This window comes from Bos javanicus, chromosome 3 (assembly GCF_032452875.1).
Source record: "Bos javanicus breed banteng chromosome 3, ARS-OSU_banteng_1.0, whole genome shotgun sequence".
Taxonomy (NCBI): Eukaryota; Metazoa; Chordata; class Mammalia; order Artiodactyla; family Bovidae; genus Bos; species Bos javanicus.
Window position 1 is genome coordinate 70676522 of NC_083870.1, and position 14599 is coordinate 70691120.

At 36.6% G+C, this 14599-nt stretch overlaps 1 protein-coding gene across 5 annotated transcripts in view; it reads right to left on the reverse strand.

Annotated features, from left to right (window-relative positions):
- TNNI3K (TNNI3 interacting kinase) overlaps positions 1–14599 on the reverse strand; it is a 351063-nt gene that overhangs the window by 233350 nt on the left and 103114 nt on the right. For all 5 annotated transcript variants that reach the window (XM_061411584.1, XM_061411580.1, XM_061411581.1 and 2 more), the window contains 5 exons: positions 13336–13474; positions 7647–7791; positions 7456–7560; positions 2840–2934; positions 2095–2244 (listed from right to left, as the gene is read on the reverse strand). In XM_061411584.1, the coding sequence (XP_061267568.1) occupies positions 2095–2244; positions 2840–2934; positions 7456–7560; positions 7647–7791; positions 13336–13474 (634 nt within the window). The remainder of the gene's footprint in view (positions 1–2094; positions 2245–2839; positions 2935–7455; positions 7561–7646; positions 7792–13335; positions 13475–14599) is intronic.

Below are 14599 nucleotides of genomic sequence, written 5' to 3' on the forward strand. Positions count from 1 at the left end.
AGGCCTCTTGAAGTTTAAGAACAAGTAAAATTTTCCAACTGACACACAAATACAAAACTACCTGGACTTCCCTTTATACAAATTAGAAGGCGGTTATACCTAACAGAAATGTGCACAGATATTCAACAAAAGATATGTATGTGATATGTACATGTATAACAGCTGTGTTCCTAATAGTTCTCAATTATCCGAATACCCTGAAACAGCAGAATAAATAAATTTAATATAGTTAAAAACAATACCATAAAATAAGAATGAATGATCTGGAGCTACATTCAACAATATGGCTGAATCTCGGAACTCATTGGGCTAAACAGGTCAGACATTAAGACGTATACATCCCAGCATGTCATTTGTATTAAGTACATGTGTGCATGTTCAGTTGCTTCAGTTGTGTCTGACTCTTCGCGACCCTATGCACTGTAGCCTACCAGGCTCCTCTCTCCATAAGATTCTCCAGGCAAGAATACTGGAGTGGGTTGCCATGCCAGGGGATCTCTAGGCAATCTTCCTAAACCTGGGATTCAACCCGCATCCATATTAAGTACAGAAAGAGGTAAAGCTAATCTATGCCTCAAGAAGGCTATGATACCATTTTTGGTGAGTGAGCTGAAGACAATGTCAGTGGGGCTTCTTGGTATGGATCATTCTCAGTTTCTTCATCTGAATGCTTCGTGAGTTCAGTTAGTGAAAATTCTTTGAGCTATAATGTGCAGACATGTGTTTATGTGTGTGAGTATCTGTATTTATACAATACTCAAATAAAAAGTAAAAACATAACAGGCCTATATCTTAACTCATGCCTTGTTATTCCACGTCTTTTTACTTTTCTTTTCTGTAAAGTAATTTGTATATCATTTCCTCACTAGCAGTCTTCAGACCTATATGCTTTTCTTTCTCCTTGTCTATGTGCTTACAATAGCTCTCTATTTCTATCCATCAAACCTCATCTCTCCTTTCATTAATGGACTTTCACGTCCTACTTCAGACAGAAAATATTTTAGATCACCTTGACAGCCTAAGAAATCTTCCAGTTTAGTAACTGTTCTTATAAGCATGGTGTTCTAATACTTAAAAACATAAGAATGCTTCTTTACATACTTTGAACATCCTAATAAGGCAATGCAGACATCAAAATCTGATATATTTTACAGTATTTAGTTGTATCTCTCTGATTTCAATACTGTCCCATCTCACCTGAAGATTTAAACTCTGTTTGAGTTTATGTGTTTATGTAGAGCTCGCTTAAGTGGTATAATATATCTCAATAAAAATGACAAAATGATATTTTACCTTCTGATTGTCTCTAGTTTCCTTTCCCTTAAAAGGAAAATTTATTAGTTTTCGTTTTCATTCTTTATTTATGGACTACTACTATAACCACTACTATCATTGCCAAAATGCCAAGTATTAGGTATTTATTTTGTGCCAGTCACGTGATAAGCAATTTGCACATATTATCTCATTTAATCTTTACAATCTTATGAAGTTGATACTGTCTTCATTTTTCAGATGAAAAAACTAAAGTTCAGCAAGTATAAACAACTTAAGATTAGCATTATAGTTTGATTTAAACCCCATGTTCTTCCAACCCAAGCTTTCACCAATTTGAGCTCAAGTAAGTTTATACTTAAGCACTGAACATTGACTCCCTTACTTTTTCAAATACGGGCATTGTTAGCAGGGTTAGATATGACAAATACACGTTCATTCTTTCTTTGCATTAATTTAATTTTAATAATTCAAATCCATATCCAAATTCTTCCATATAAGAGGTAAAGACTAGCTCTACATCTCCTCTAACAAAGTAATTAACGTTGCCTATCACAGTTTTGTTTCTCCAGGAACTAGAAATGTGACAGCTCCTTCTCTCTTCAAAATGCCAATGCCAAAAGTGCCTTTGGCTCACCTGCAGCCCTGAAGTTGCCTTCCCTACTGTACTCTTTGATCCACATTCCTAGTGATTCAAATACAATCTCCAAAGGAAATGGGAGTATACAAGTCACGGAAGCAAAAGAACTATTGATGTAGTGACATCAGCAGTGCTCACAGTTCAATGTTATCACTACAGCAATGCAATGGTGAAAAATATACCTTTTTCATAAGCCCACATCAAACACGTCTGCTCGTCTTTTTCACCACTAGATCTGCTTGGATCACAAGCTACCAGATTCATATCAGCTCCATTATCCAGTAAGAACTGAACCAGGCGAATGTGACCATGGTAGCAAGCAGAGTGCAACCCTGTAATAGAATAAGAATGAAAATATGAAAGGAAAAAGGGGAAACTGAACCCCAATTTTCAAAAGATAGTCATTACCACATAATAGCATTGTTGCCAGAGATAAATAACAAAAGTTGAGTTCTCTGACAGATAATTAATTCTATCTTTGAGAAAAAAATACATACTTTAAAGAAGTATCTGTTTGATATATAGAGAGACTACTTTTGCTTAAGCACACTTTTTAGTATTTTTACATTCACTGTAATTACCAGAACAAACATTAGCATCTTTGTATAAATCAAAGAATAAAGACCTCAAACAAACAAAAAAAATTTGTTTCAGCAGCAAACCGAGGGTAAAACAGTGTGATCAGTGTGCTCCTGATGCAGGTCATAATGGATGCATTGACTGTAAATACTTTTGCACAAAAATGAAACTGACCAAAGGTCAGTCTGCTTTCTACTATCACCAACGCACCATCAATTTAAAAAATGTCATTGATAAAATATTCCTCATCACTGGGGTTGACCACTGCCACTGCTCCCCTCCCTCTTGACAATACTTCTCTTGAGCACGGATATGCATCAGAAACTGTTGTTCTCACCACAGTCTTACCTGTGTGTCCATCCCTTCCTTGGTGGTTGACGCTTATGACATTCTGATCAAGAAGAAATTTAACCAGGTCAATGCTCTTGCCATAAGTACAAGCACTGCAAAGATATAACACAGGGGAAATAGAAGACCTCTCTTATGGACTGAATGTGTGCTCTCCAAATTTAATATGTTGAAGCTCTGACTCCCATAACCTTACAATGTGACTATAATTTAAAGAGGTATAATTTACAGAGGTAATTAAGCGAAAGTGGATTAATTAGGGTGGGCTGGGCCTTCATCAAATATGATTGGTGTCCTTATAAGAAGGAAAGATTAGAAGATTAGGACAGGGACAGAAGGACAGCTCATGAAGAGACAGAAAAGAAGGTGACCATTGACAATCCAAAGAGAAAGGTCTCAGGAGAAACCAAACCTGACACCTTGATCTTGAGTTTTCAGACTCCAGAACTATAAGAAGATCCATTTCTGGTGTTCAAAGCACCTAGGGCATGGTACTTAGTTATGGTAGCTCTAGAAAATTAAAGCAGCCCTGATTTACCCAGGCTATTTTAGATGCTGGTGTTTACATAAGAGCGCCAAAAAGCCAGAAAAGAGAGAAGGAGGAAGGGAGAGAGAAGCAGGGGTGATAAGAAAAAAAAGCACAGAAAGCAATACAATCCTGAAGATTCTCAAAGATGAGCCTTTAAGAAAGGAGCTGTATAAAATTTCTAGCATTTTCTTATTAATTATTAAATAGTTCTTATGATATGACTTCTTTTCTAGGCATTCTGCAGGGAAACTGAATGGAATGAAGAAACCCAGGAAGGTTCTGAGAAATTTAAATGAAACATTACACTTGTGATTGCATCTGAAGCAGGAGAGACAGCCCTGTGAGATCTGATGCTAATTCCAGGTAGGTAGTGTCAAAAATAATTTGAACTGGAGGACACACACTCAGTGACTCCAGAGAACTGGAGAACTGTTTGGTGTAGAAAACCCTTATATGCAGCTGGTATCCTGTGTTTGGAAGTGAGGTATTGTGTGTTATGGGACAGTACAGAAAAACAGGGTTTTTTCCTTCCAGGTTTGTTCCAGAAGACATTGACTGAGTCTTACTATTTCCTCTTCCTGGGATGACTTTGCCTAAATCCTTCTTCTATTGTAGAATTTTATTATTTTCTTTAAATAAATGCCACTATTTATCTAGTTGAACTGATGTTCCCTCTATGAAGTCTTCTCATGGACCAAAAGTTGAGTTCATTGTTATCTCCTCTGCTTCCTTGTTAGTTCAGTTTATGGCGCCTTTCATGTTGTGTTATGGTAATGGATACACCTGTGTGTGCTTTGATGCCTTACAACAGAGTTCCATTAAGGAGGGAAGGGATTGTGTCATGTCAATGTTCCTACCAGCGACAACACAATATAGGTCCTTAATAAGTCTTTCTTGAATAGTTGAGTGAATAAAGTCACTATCAGTGTAATAGATCCTATCACCATTAGTTATTTGTATTACAAATAGGACTCTTAACACTATACTTTTAATGTTTGTCTGAATTCCCTCATTGTTTCCTTTCAAAGTAACTATTTACAGGAAATTATAAGTTCTGAACATACATACATGTATATATATATATGCGAGTGTGTGTATACAAATGTGTGTACATATAGCATATGAGAATAAAAACAGAAATGTACCGAGTGCTATGTGCAAAGCACTGTGATTTGTACATAGAAAAAACCATAATTGTAGTGAGCTCTTCATGTAAAAGGAGTGTTTTTTTTTAATAAATATGTACGTAAAATGAATAGAATAAAAATAATATGTTGTTCCTAGTAGCCACAGGTTTGCACAAAATAAAACAATTGAGTACATACTTTTAACTCACTTCACTAATCTCCTTATATGCAGAGTACATCATGGTGAAATGCCAGGCTGGATGCAGCACAAGCTGGAATCAAGACTGCCAGGAGAAATATTAATAACCTCAGCTACGTAGATGACACCACCCTTATGGCAAAAAGCAAAGAGGAACTAAAGAGGCTCTTGATAAAGGTGAAAGAGGAGAGAGTAAAAAAGCTGGCTTAAAACTCAACATTCAAAAAATGAAGATCATGTCATCCGGTCCCATCACTTCATGGCAAATAGATGGGGAAACAGTGGAAACAGTGGTGGACGTTCTTTTCTTGGGCTCCAAAATCATTGCAGATGGTGACTGCGGCCACTAAATTAAAAGACACTTGCTCTTTGGAAGAAAAGTTATGACCAACCTATGCAGCATATTAAAAAGCAGAGACAATACTTTGCCGACAAAGGTCTGTCTAGTCAAAGCTATGGTTTTTCCCGTAGTCATGTATGGCTGTGAGAGTTGGACTGTAAAAAAAGCTGAGCACCAAAGAATTGATGCTTTTGAACTGTGGTGTTGAAGACTCTTGAGAGTCCCTTGAACTGCAAGGCCATTAAACCAGCCAATCCTAAAGAAAATCAATCCTGAATATTCATTAGAAGGTCGGATGCTGAAGCTCAAGCTCCAATACTTTGGTCACCTGATGCGAAGAGCCAACTGATTAGAAAAGACCCTGAGGCTGGGAAAGATTGAAGGCAGGAGGAGAAGGGGATGACAGAGGACTAGATGGTTGGATGGCATCACCGACTCAATGGACGTGAGTTTGAGTAGGCTCCGGGAGTTGTTGATGGACAGGGAAGCCTGGTGTGCTGCAGTCCATGGGATCACAAAGAGTCGGACATGACTGATCAACTGAACAACACCACTAATATTCTCCTATGGACAATCTTCTGAAGGTGATGATAATCCTCAGATTATAACTGGTTTCAGTGTGTGCACAGAGTAGCAGAAGGATTTGAAAACTAGACTGAGGTGTCAGCTTCCATAAGAATGACCTATTGGAAAAAGTGGACTTAAGTACCTCACAAATATCAGTTCTCCCGATTGCCCCCTTTGGGGACAAATTCCACGATCCACTTTGACTGAAGGCATGATCTAAAGAATCCATGCATCTGTTCTGTGACAGAATGTGTAGAAAACAGGCAAAATATTTTGGTTCAAAATGTTCAAAATAATATGAACATGAAGATACATAAAAACACAGGATTTGGAATTAGGCATTTAATCAGAGCAGGCAATGGCACCCCACTCCAGTACTCTTGCCTGGAAAATCCCATGGACAGAGGAGCCTGGTAGGCTGCGGTCCATGGGGTCGCTAAGAGTGGGACACAACTGAGCAACTTCACTTTCACTTTCACTTTTCACTTTCATGCATTGGAGAAGGAAATGGCAACCCATTACAGTGTTCTTGCCTGGAGAATCCCAGGGACGGGGGAGCCTGGTGGGCTGCTGTCTATGGGGTTGCAGAGTCAGACACGACCTAAGTGACTTAGCAGCAGCAGGAGGCATTTAATACATAATTTTCTAGCCATAAGAATCTTCGGCAAGTTAGTTTTCTTGAGCCTCAATTTTCTCACTGGTAAAAAAAGGGATAGTAAATCCAACTTCATAAAATGGTGATGAGGATTAAATGACATAATGGATGCAAATCACCCAGCACATATTCACTGTTCCATAATCGGAAGTTGTCTTCACCTCCCCTTTGGCTGACCTCTTTGGCTGGTAAGACAAATCTGGAAATCCAAGTGAAATTTGACACACTGATGCCTGAGGCAGAAGTATAAGCTTAATTTTAGTTCAGTATTAATCAGTAGTTAGTCTCTCATTTCTATTATTCACCAGTAAGGTACAGACACTATATAAATAACACAGTAGTGTCAAATACATGTTTTAGGTGTTACAAACCAGCTGGGAGATCTGCAATATGTGGGTGAATGTATCTTATATTCAAGGTTTACTCAATTTCAATGACTATGCTTTTATTTAATAGGCAAAACAGTAGCCTGTTAATGAGGGTTTTAAATTATATGAATATCTGCCTTCCTTTGGGACATTTTAGGGACCTATGACTCTTGAGTTTTTATCAGCCCTTTTCTTCCCTCTCTCCTTCTCTTTTCTTTCTTTCTTAGTCACAACTTTTCCAAACCTAGATGCTACTCCAGTGTGCTTTTCCAGAGCTCACTCTAAAGGACTCTAATGGATTCCTAGCAAGGAGTTAATGCCTTCTTATGTATCTCGGTGGCCACCCTGACTAAGCTCTTACAGGCTGACAGATGGATGTTTTAGATAGGTAGATACATTTGCACATAAGGTTTAAGTGGCAAGGAAAAAAAATGTCACTTTTGATGCTGATGAATTCTAGTAATGAGATTCTTGTCGGAGGAGGATTATGGGCACTGCTCCTTTTGGCAGCTTTCTGCAGAGTGGAATGGAATAGAAGCAATATGCTTACAGATGTTGACATGCCTGTTGCCTTGGCAACATCAGCCCCTGTCTTTGTGGCTGCTGCCAGCAAGGCAGCATCTGGCTCCAGCCCCATCTGTTGTACTGACTGCAGCATCTGCCTCTACCTTTTCTTCCGTGCATCTAGCTTGGACTTCCTATCCTCTGCCCACCCTCTGCTCTTGCTCTCGGATTGTAACATCTGCCACTATTCGTTCTTGCTTTACTTACATGACTTCTAGTGTCAAAGAGTACTCGCTTAGTGGCAATTGTGCTTAAATATTCCTTTACCTGTGAAAAGCTGTTTCACTGAAGATGTTTTCTTTAGTCAGACTTTCTACTCCTGATATTTGAATGATTTCCTTGGCAACTTCAAATTTGCCATTGTAGCATGCCCTAGAGATAAAGAAAATATTTTGAGAATAGTAGGAAGGTACACACAGTATACCTGGAGTACCTATGGAACGATACATAATACTCACAGGTGCAAAGGGGTGTCTCCATAGATATTGACAACATGTGGCTGAACTTCTAAATCACTCTGGAGCAGGTACTTCACTATATTGTGATGTCCAAAGCGAGAGCAGAAATGGAGTGGAACGTGATCTTCATTGTCCTGAGCATTTACTGTCATCAAAAGAAAGATATGTTTTCTAGAATTCTCTATTTCTCAACCTCCTCATGTGTAGTATCAGGAACTTTTCTAAGTACCTGAGAGACTCCTGGAATTACCAATTAATGACAACAATAAAGAAAATTAAGTGCAACCGATTAAAAAAGTTATGATTCTCTTCTATAGCCTATTACCACATGAAGCAGGCTTTCTTCTAGCTCCCATAAATCTATGGAACACTTCTAATCAAATCTGCCTTGCACAATGAAAGAGTTCAGGAAACTATTAAGTATCTAAATGGTACTCATGGCCTTATTTCCACAAGTACCACTGTTCAAACTGATTATCCTTCCATCCCCCATGGAAGATGTTAAAAAGTTCAGACTCTGGACAGAGCATCATTTCCCCAAATTTTGGCCCAATATATTAGCATGAGGCCTAGTATGCTGTATGTTTATGGTGCTATTTAGGAGGTTCTGATGTTCCCTCAACTGAAAAATGTTATACTGTAGTACACAAAGCATGGTATAATGAAAAGGCAACAAGTGATTCAGACCTCATTAATTGTGTTACCCAAGACAACTGTTTAACATTAACTGCAGTTTTAAATTGTCCAATCGGTAATGATCATTTGACTTTTTCTTTGTCCAATCCAGCCTTATAGCCTCTTCTGACATTTAGGGAATTCCCTATGTTGAAAGTGCTAACTAGATAACAAAATCACATTTTATCATAGAAGCTGCAAAAATGCTTTCCAAGTCTCCTTTGCAGTTAGGGCACAGGATTAGCACAGGGTGACCATATGTCCCAGTTTAGTGTTCTTACGCTAGCATAGTTTTTAATAGCAACACTTTCGCACTCAACCATGCCATGGTTGGGTGCTTATCTGCAGGCTCTTCTATTCAAAATGTTACTTCAGACTCTTACATCAGAGCTCATGACATACAAAAGCAGAGTCTCATCTGTTTTGGGAAAGTAGCAGAGGTAGAATAGCTCCATCTAATTTCCAGTACTAGTGTTTCCAGCCACAGACTGGGTACCCTGCATTGTTGGTGCCAGAAACACAAGTGCTGGTGTGTATGTTAGCAGGGGCGGCAGTGTGCCTTCAAAGGATTAATTTGGGGAGTGTGGTTCTGGACACCATTTCTCACTGTGAGAATGCCAAACCCAGTTTTCTACTCTGTTCTGGGGAAGATTCTACGATAATTGATACATTGTAATATATTTCCTTCATGTTTAAATTAGCAAGCATTAGTTTCCAAATCTGGCAAATAAGAACACCTGACTGACACAGTCATTCCTCAACAAGTAATAAATGATCAATATGCACCAGCACTGTGCTAGGTGTTGTGGATATTGATTTCTTATCAGTTGATGGAATAACATTGTTGGGCAGCAGAGATGCTGAAAGGATTAAAGGAGATAATTTTGGGAAAGTATCTAGCATGATGGCCGTCACATATTAGACATCTAATAAAAATGTCTACTTTCCCTTTTTACTAATTTCCCTCTTAGAAATTTACCAAATGCTAAGGCCATTAAGGTATAAATGCATAGAGTCTATGCCCTCAAATAATTTACAATCTAGTTGAATAGTCAATAATTATAGGCTTGAAGTAATACAAGTCAACACCAAGCTGCTAAATTTTGGATTTGCTTTAGCACAATTTTTAAAATTAAAAATAATCAGATCAACTGCTCTACAGCCACTTTTTGTTATTTTATTACTCTGTCCATCTGTATAGAGGGCTTTATTCAAAATAGAAAAAAAATAGCCCTTAACATTCATTTTCATTATTATATGTAATAGAAATCATCTGTTGAACCAAAAAAGTTTATGGGAAGATTTTCTTTTAATAATAAGCAATAGGAAGGAAAAGAAAGGCAAGATACTAGTTTTTTTTCAAAGTTCAAATAGAATAATCATTTAACATCTAATAAGCACTGTAGGCCTTATAGCTGCTATATTTGTAGACAATGATTCTTATTTTATTGTTCTATAAGATCTTAAGCCAAAAAGAAATCTTTAACAAAGTTACTGAACTCCTCCTCTCAGGGCTGTTATTGAAAAATGAATCTTTGAATCTTTTATATTAATGAGTGGCTCAGAAGGACACTCTTCCTTCAGAAGAATGTGCCTGGGTGTTTTGATTATCTTCCTTTTAAAGATTCTTTTTCTTTGTTCATATTCTGTTGGAAGTCAGGGAAAGTCAATACCATGAGTCAATGCTTGAGAACAGTAGGGAGCCCAGGGAATCAGGAGGTCACATGAGGATTCTTGAGGTCCAGAGGGGACATTGTAAAACAGAATAAAGCACAATATTTCATTAATTCATGATTTTCCTTTGGCCATCTCTGGTCCCACCCAACATTGTTCTCTAGTTGAATCAATAAACTTCAAAGCAGATTATTTCCTTGATAAATTATCCTCAGTAGCCTGGACATTATTCCCATCAAAGAAGATATTAATACCAACCAAAGGGATAAGCCAGGAGAAATCTGGACCAGATGCAGAGTTTATATATTATATATAACTCCATTTCTGCTTCAGCCATTCTGATACCTTAATTTTTTCATAGACCAATTTGCAAAGATAAAAAAATACATATATTATTATTATTATCTGAGGAAAACTGAATGTATGATAGTCTGTTTGCTCTAACTTAATACATAATTTAGAGGTCTAAGTAAAGGAAAAATTTAAACCAAGGAATACATGTAAATCATTATTAGAAAAATATGTGGTCACTAGTCCTCTACCTTGAAGAGCATATGTATTCAGTAGTGTATTTTGAAAGGAAGAGTAGATGAATATGTAGGTAGATGGATGCTACTTCCTGCTTAATTCTGCTCATTGATCTTAAAGATAGAATAAATGCTTCCATAGTAACCCATTAATGTTAGCACATCCCAATAACTCAACTTGCAAATGTATCTTAAATAATTTTTCAGTGTGATAATAAATCTGTGTGATAGTTTTGACAAGATATATTTTTTAAAATAAATTACTTGTCTTTACTGACCATGTCCTAGAAACTTTTGTGACTTTTTCTGATATCCATGTCCATGTTAACAAAATTATATCTTCATCAGATGACAGAAATTAATAGTTTCTAAACTTAAAATTTTCCATTTTTAACTGTATCTCTATTTTTACAAATACAAAAAGAATTTAACTTTGTATCTATATTTTTACAGATACAAAAAGAACTGTATCTCTATTTTCTTTTTATGGAGTCCAGAAATATTTGATCTTTTCAATCTCAATCAACAAGCATTGTGTTTCTCCTTTTTCATTTCCCTACAAGGTATAAAGAAGACTAGGGACTTAGAACATATGTGACTGAATAGGTCAGTCTCCCAAACATGCTGAACATGCTTTTGGAATTATATTTTGGTTAATTTTATAACCTTAATTTATTTTCATTTGTGATGTTCTGTTACCATGGGAACATAATGTAAATACCAGATTTCAAATTGTGCTTCTTTTGGGGTCATTCATTTACTCCTCCCCTGATGTCCATTAACCACAGGCAAGGTTCAAACCTAAAATAAATCATCTGAAGGCTTAGATATATTTTAGAGTAAGTGAACTAGCTGATAATAAATCTTGTGCAGCATCCACTAGCACTAAAGATTTTCTGGTTTATTCTTTGCAATTGGTTTAAGTACAAAAGGGACTTAAATATCAATTGTGTATTAGAAGGAAATACAATGCTTAAAAATCTGAGTCATGTCTCTTGGTTTTTTTTTTTAAATGATTGAGTAGGAGGCATTAGAGTGCTTCTGTGAGTCAGAAAGAAAATGCTAAAAATTATATCATATGATGCCGGTATGTACTGGGAATACGGGTGCAGCACACATTTCAATGCCTTTTGTAGAAGAGTCCTTTGATCCTGGAGACATGCTGATCATAAATGACACTCATTTTGACACCACTGAGCTTTGGAGTTGTTCAGAGGAATAAAAGGCTGAGGTTGGCATTGATAATAAAAGGAAGAATGTGAGCAGTTCCTGACCCGTTGGAAAAGTGAGGCAGTTTCAGAAACAATTACGTGCTCCGTGATTCACACTGGTGTACTTCTGACTATTCTAAAACAACAGAATCAAAGAGACTGCTTAAATAAAGTCCAAGGAACAGCACTCCTTGCATCCTGTCAACACAGGTTGTTTATGATAATGCTATAGAAAAATTCCTGAGTTACTGTACACTGGCTCAGAAAATGATAGAAACTACATTTCTCAAACATTGCCAAATGAAACGGTCCTGTTTCCAACATGGAAATGAAACTGCCTTAGCCTCTTGGCACAGTTGTCCCTGGGAGCCTTTGTGTTTTCCTTATGAGTAGACGGAAACATCGATTAGTTTTATTAACTGAATATCAATCTCAACCTTGGACCAAGGAAATGGCAGTTCTAGAGCTTTGACAACCTTGTGCTTTTGGAAATGTGCATCATTTCTGCTGCAAAGGCCAGCAGTTCTTACAGCTGGGCTTTTAATTAGGTCTCTTGAGGGTCAGTGGAAGAAGACTGGATATGCCTGAGAGAATTTAACAACAAGATGTAACTCTGAGTGAATCTGTGTCAAGAAATAAAGTTTGTGAGGAAGATAAAAAAAGAGAAATAAAGTGCTTTTCTTTAAAACTTTCAATTTTCCAAAACACATTTTGTGATTAAAAAACTAAAAAAGTTGCAGAAAATTTTATTCTATTAAATGCATCTAAAATATTTCTGTGTATTCTAAAGCTTTTTTCCAAAACTGATCACACTCTAACTCTATTTCCATTTAAAATAATAGTAGTCTCAAATACTGAGGTGGATGTGGGGAGTAACATGGAATGCTTATATATAGCTTTGGGAATGAAAAATAGTGTAAATATTTTGGAAAGCTGTCTGAAATTTCTCCCAAAGTTAAACATGTATATGACCTTTGATTTAGCAATTCTCTCTCTCTCTCTCTCTCTCTCTGTATATATATATATATATATATATATATATATATACACATATATCTTCATTTTCTAAAAAACAGAAAAAAATTAACCTATGGCAATAATAGAAGCCAGAATATTGATTACCTTTGGTGGTGAAAGCTATTTACTAAGAAGTGGGCACAAAGGATCTTTCCAGGTGAAATATCTGCAACCTTCCAGATAAAAATACTATATCTTGGTCTTGGAGGCTTTTGTGTGGGTGTATTCAAAAGGGCGTATTCAATAACTGAGTATTAAGTTAGGATTTGAGAATTTTGCTACATGTAAGTTTTACCTCAATTAAAAAAAGATTAGTGAGTAACAACAAGTAGGAAAAGCTTAAGAAAACCCCTTACTTTTATGGTCATACCTAATATATTAAGTTGAAATAAAATATGCAAAGAAGGATTAACATATAGGTTTAATTAATATATTTAAAATAATAAATTATGACTTGAGGTACAAATTAGGACATGAAAACTAGAATTAATCAACTTCAAGATTATTCTCTAGTAAATAAGTAAAGTAGAAGAAAAAGCATACATAAAGTAAAAGACTGCAAAATTCTTCTAACCATAATCTTACCATCTGCTTTGCTGCCTTCTTCCACCAAGAGTTTCGCAATATTAAAGAATCCTTTTGCACATGCTAGGTGGAGGGGCCTATCTCCAACTTCACCACTTACATTTACATCAGCACCAAATTTCAAAAGGAGGCGAGTTACCTAAAGGATCCAAGCATTTGAGATTAGTGTCAAATGTCAAATAATAATGCAAAGCTTTCAGCAGTATGGAAGGAGACATATCATTAAGATGTTCTTTTGGTTAATTTTTGCATGAAAAAAATCCTAATTCAATTGGCCTAAACAATAAGGTATTTATTATTATATCACCTAGCAAGAAATTAAAAACTGGAGCAATTTCAGAGTTCAGTCTTCACTGTACATAAACAGTCTTCTCTAAAGTCACCCATAATCATCTCTAAACAATTCTTTAAAATCTTCTTCTGGCCAGAGTCAGCAGTGTTTATGTGATTCTTCATTTTCATAGCAACTCCATGCATAGGTCACCAATGGTCATCTTGTGACTGGGATTCTAGGTCCTGTTTTGATTTGTGAGTAAGCAGGAGATAGCCACACTAGCTTTTAGCATCTTCCCACACTGGTTGAGATTCACAGCTCAGGAGTCTTCCAGGGGTTGTTTCTGGTAATTTATGGGATTTGTCCAAATTATTTACACATCCACTTAGGAATCTTTCAAATACTTTTTCTAAACTTGACATTGTCTCCTCTGGGAATTTCAGAAGTCATCACAGTGATCCCAAGAGATAAGTTAAGATGTATCTGTGCCATTAAAATATCAGTTATGGGAGGACTCCTCAAAACTCTTGACCACTGAGGGCCTTCCACTGTGGTCCTGGGGTTAAGACTTTGCCTTCCAATGCAGGGGGTGTGGGTATGATCCCTGGTCAGGGAGCTGAGATCCCACATGCCTTGCAGCCAAAAAACCGAAACATAAAACAGAAGCAGTATTGAGACAAATTCAATAAAAACTTTAAAAATGGTCCATATCAAAAAAATCTCTAAAAACAAGTCTTGACCACTGACGCATTAGCATAAATGTGAATTCAAGCTCTGAAACTATTTTGTGGCAGCAAATAAATATATTTTGGGCAGAAGTCTCTCAAGAATATGGTATACATTTGATAGAAATCTAGGTGAAAAAAATAGCTGGTGGAATGTGGGAGAACTTCTTATTGTGTGCAGTGGGTAAAGAAGAAAGGTTCTGAAATTAGGCTTCTATTTATTAGTTATGTCACTTTGAGTAAATGATTTGGCCTTTTCAAAATT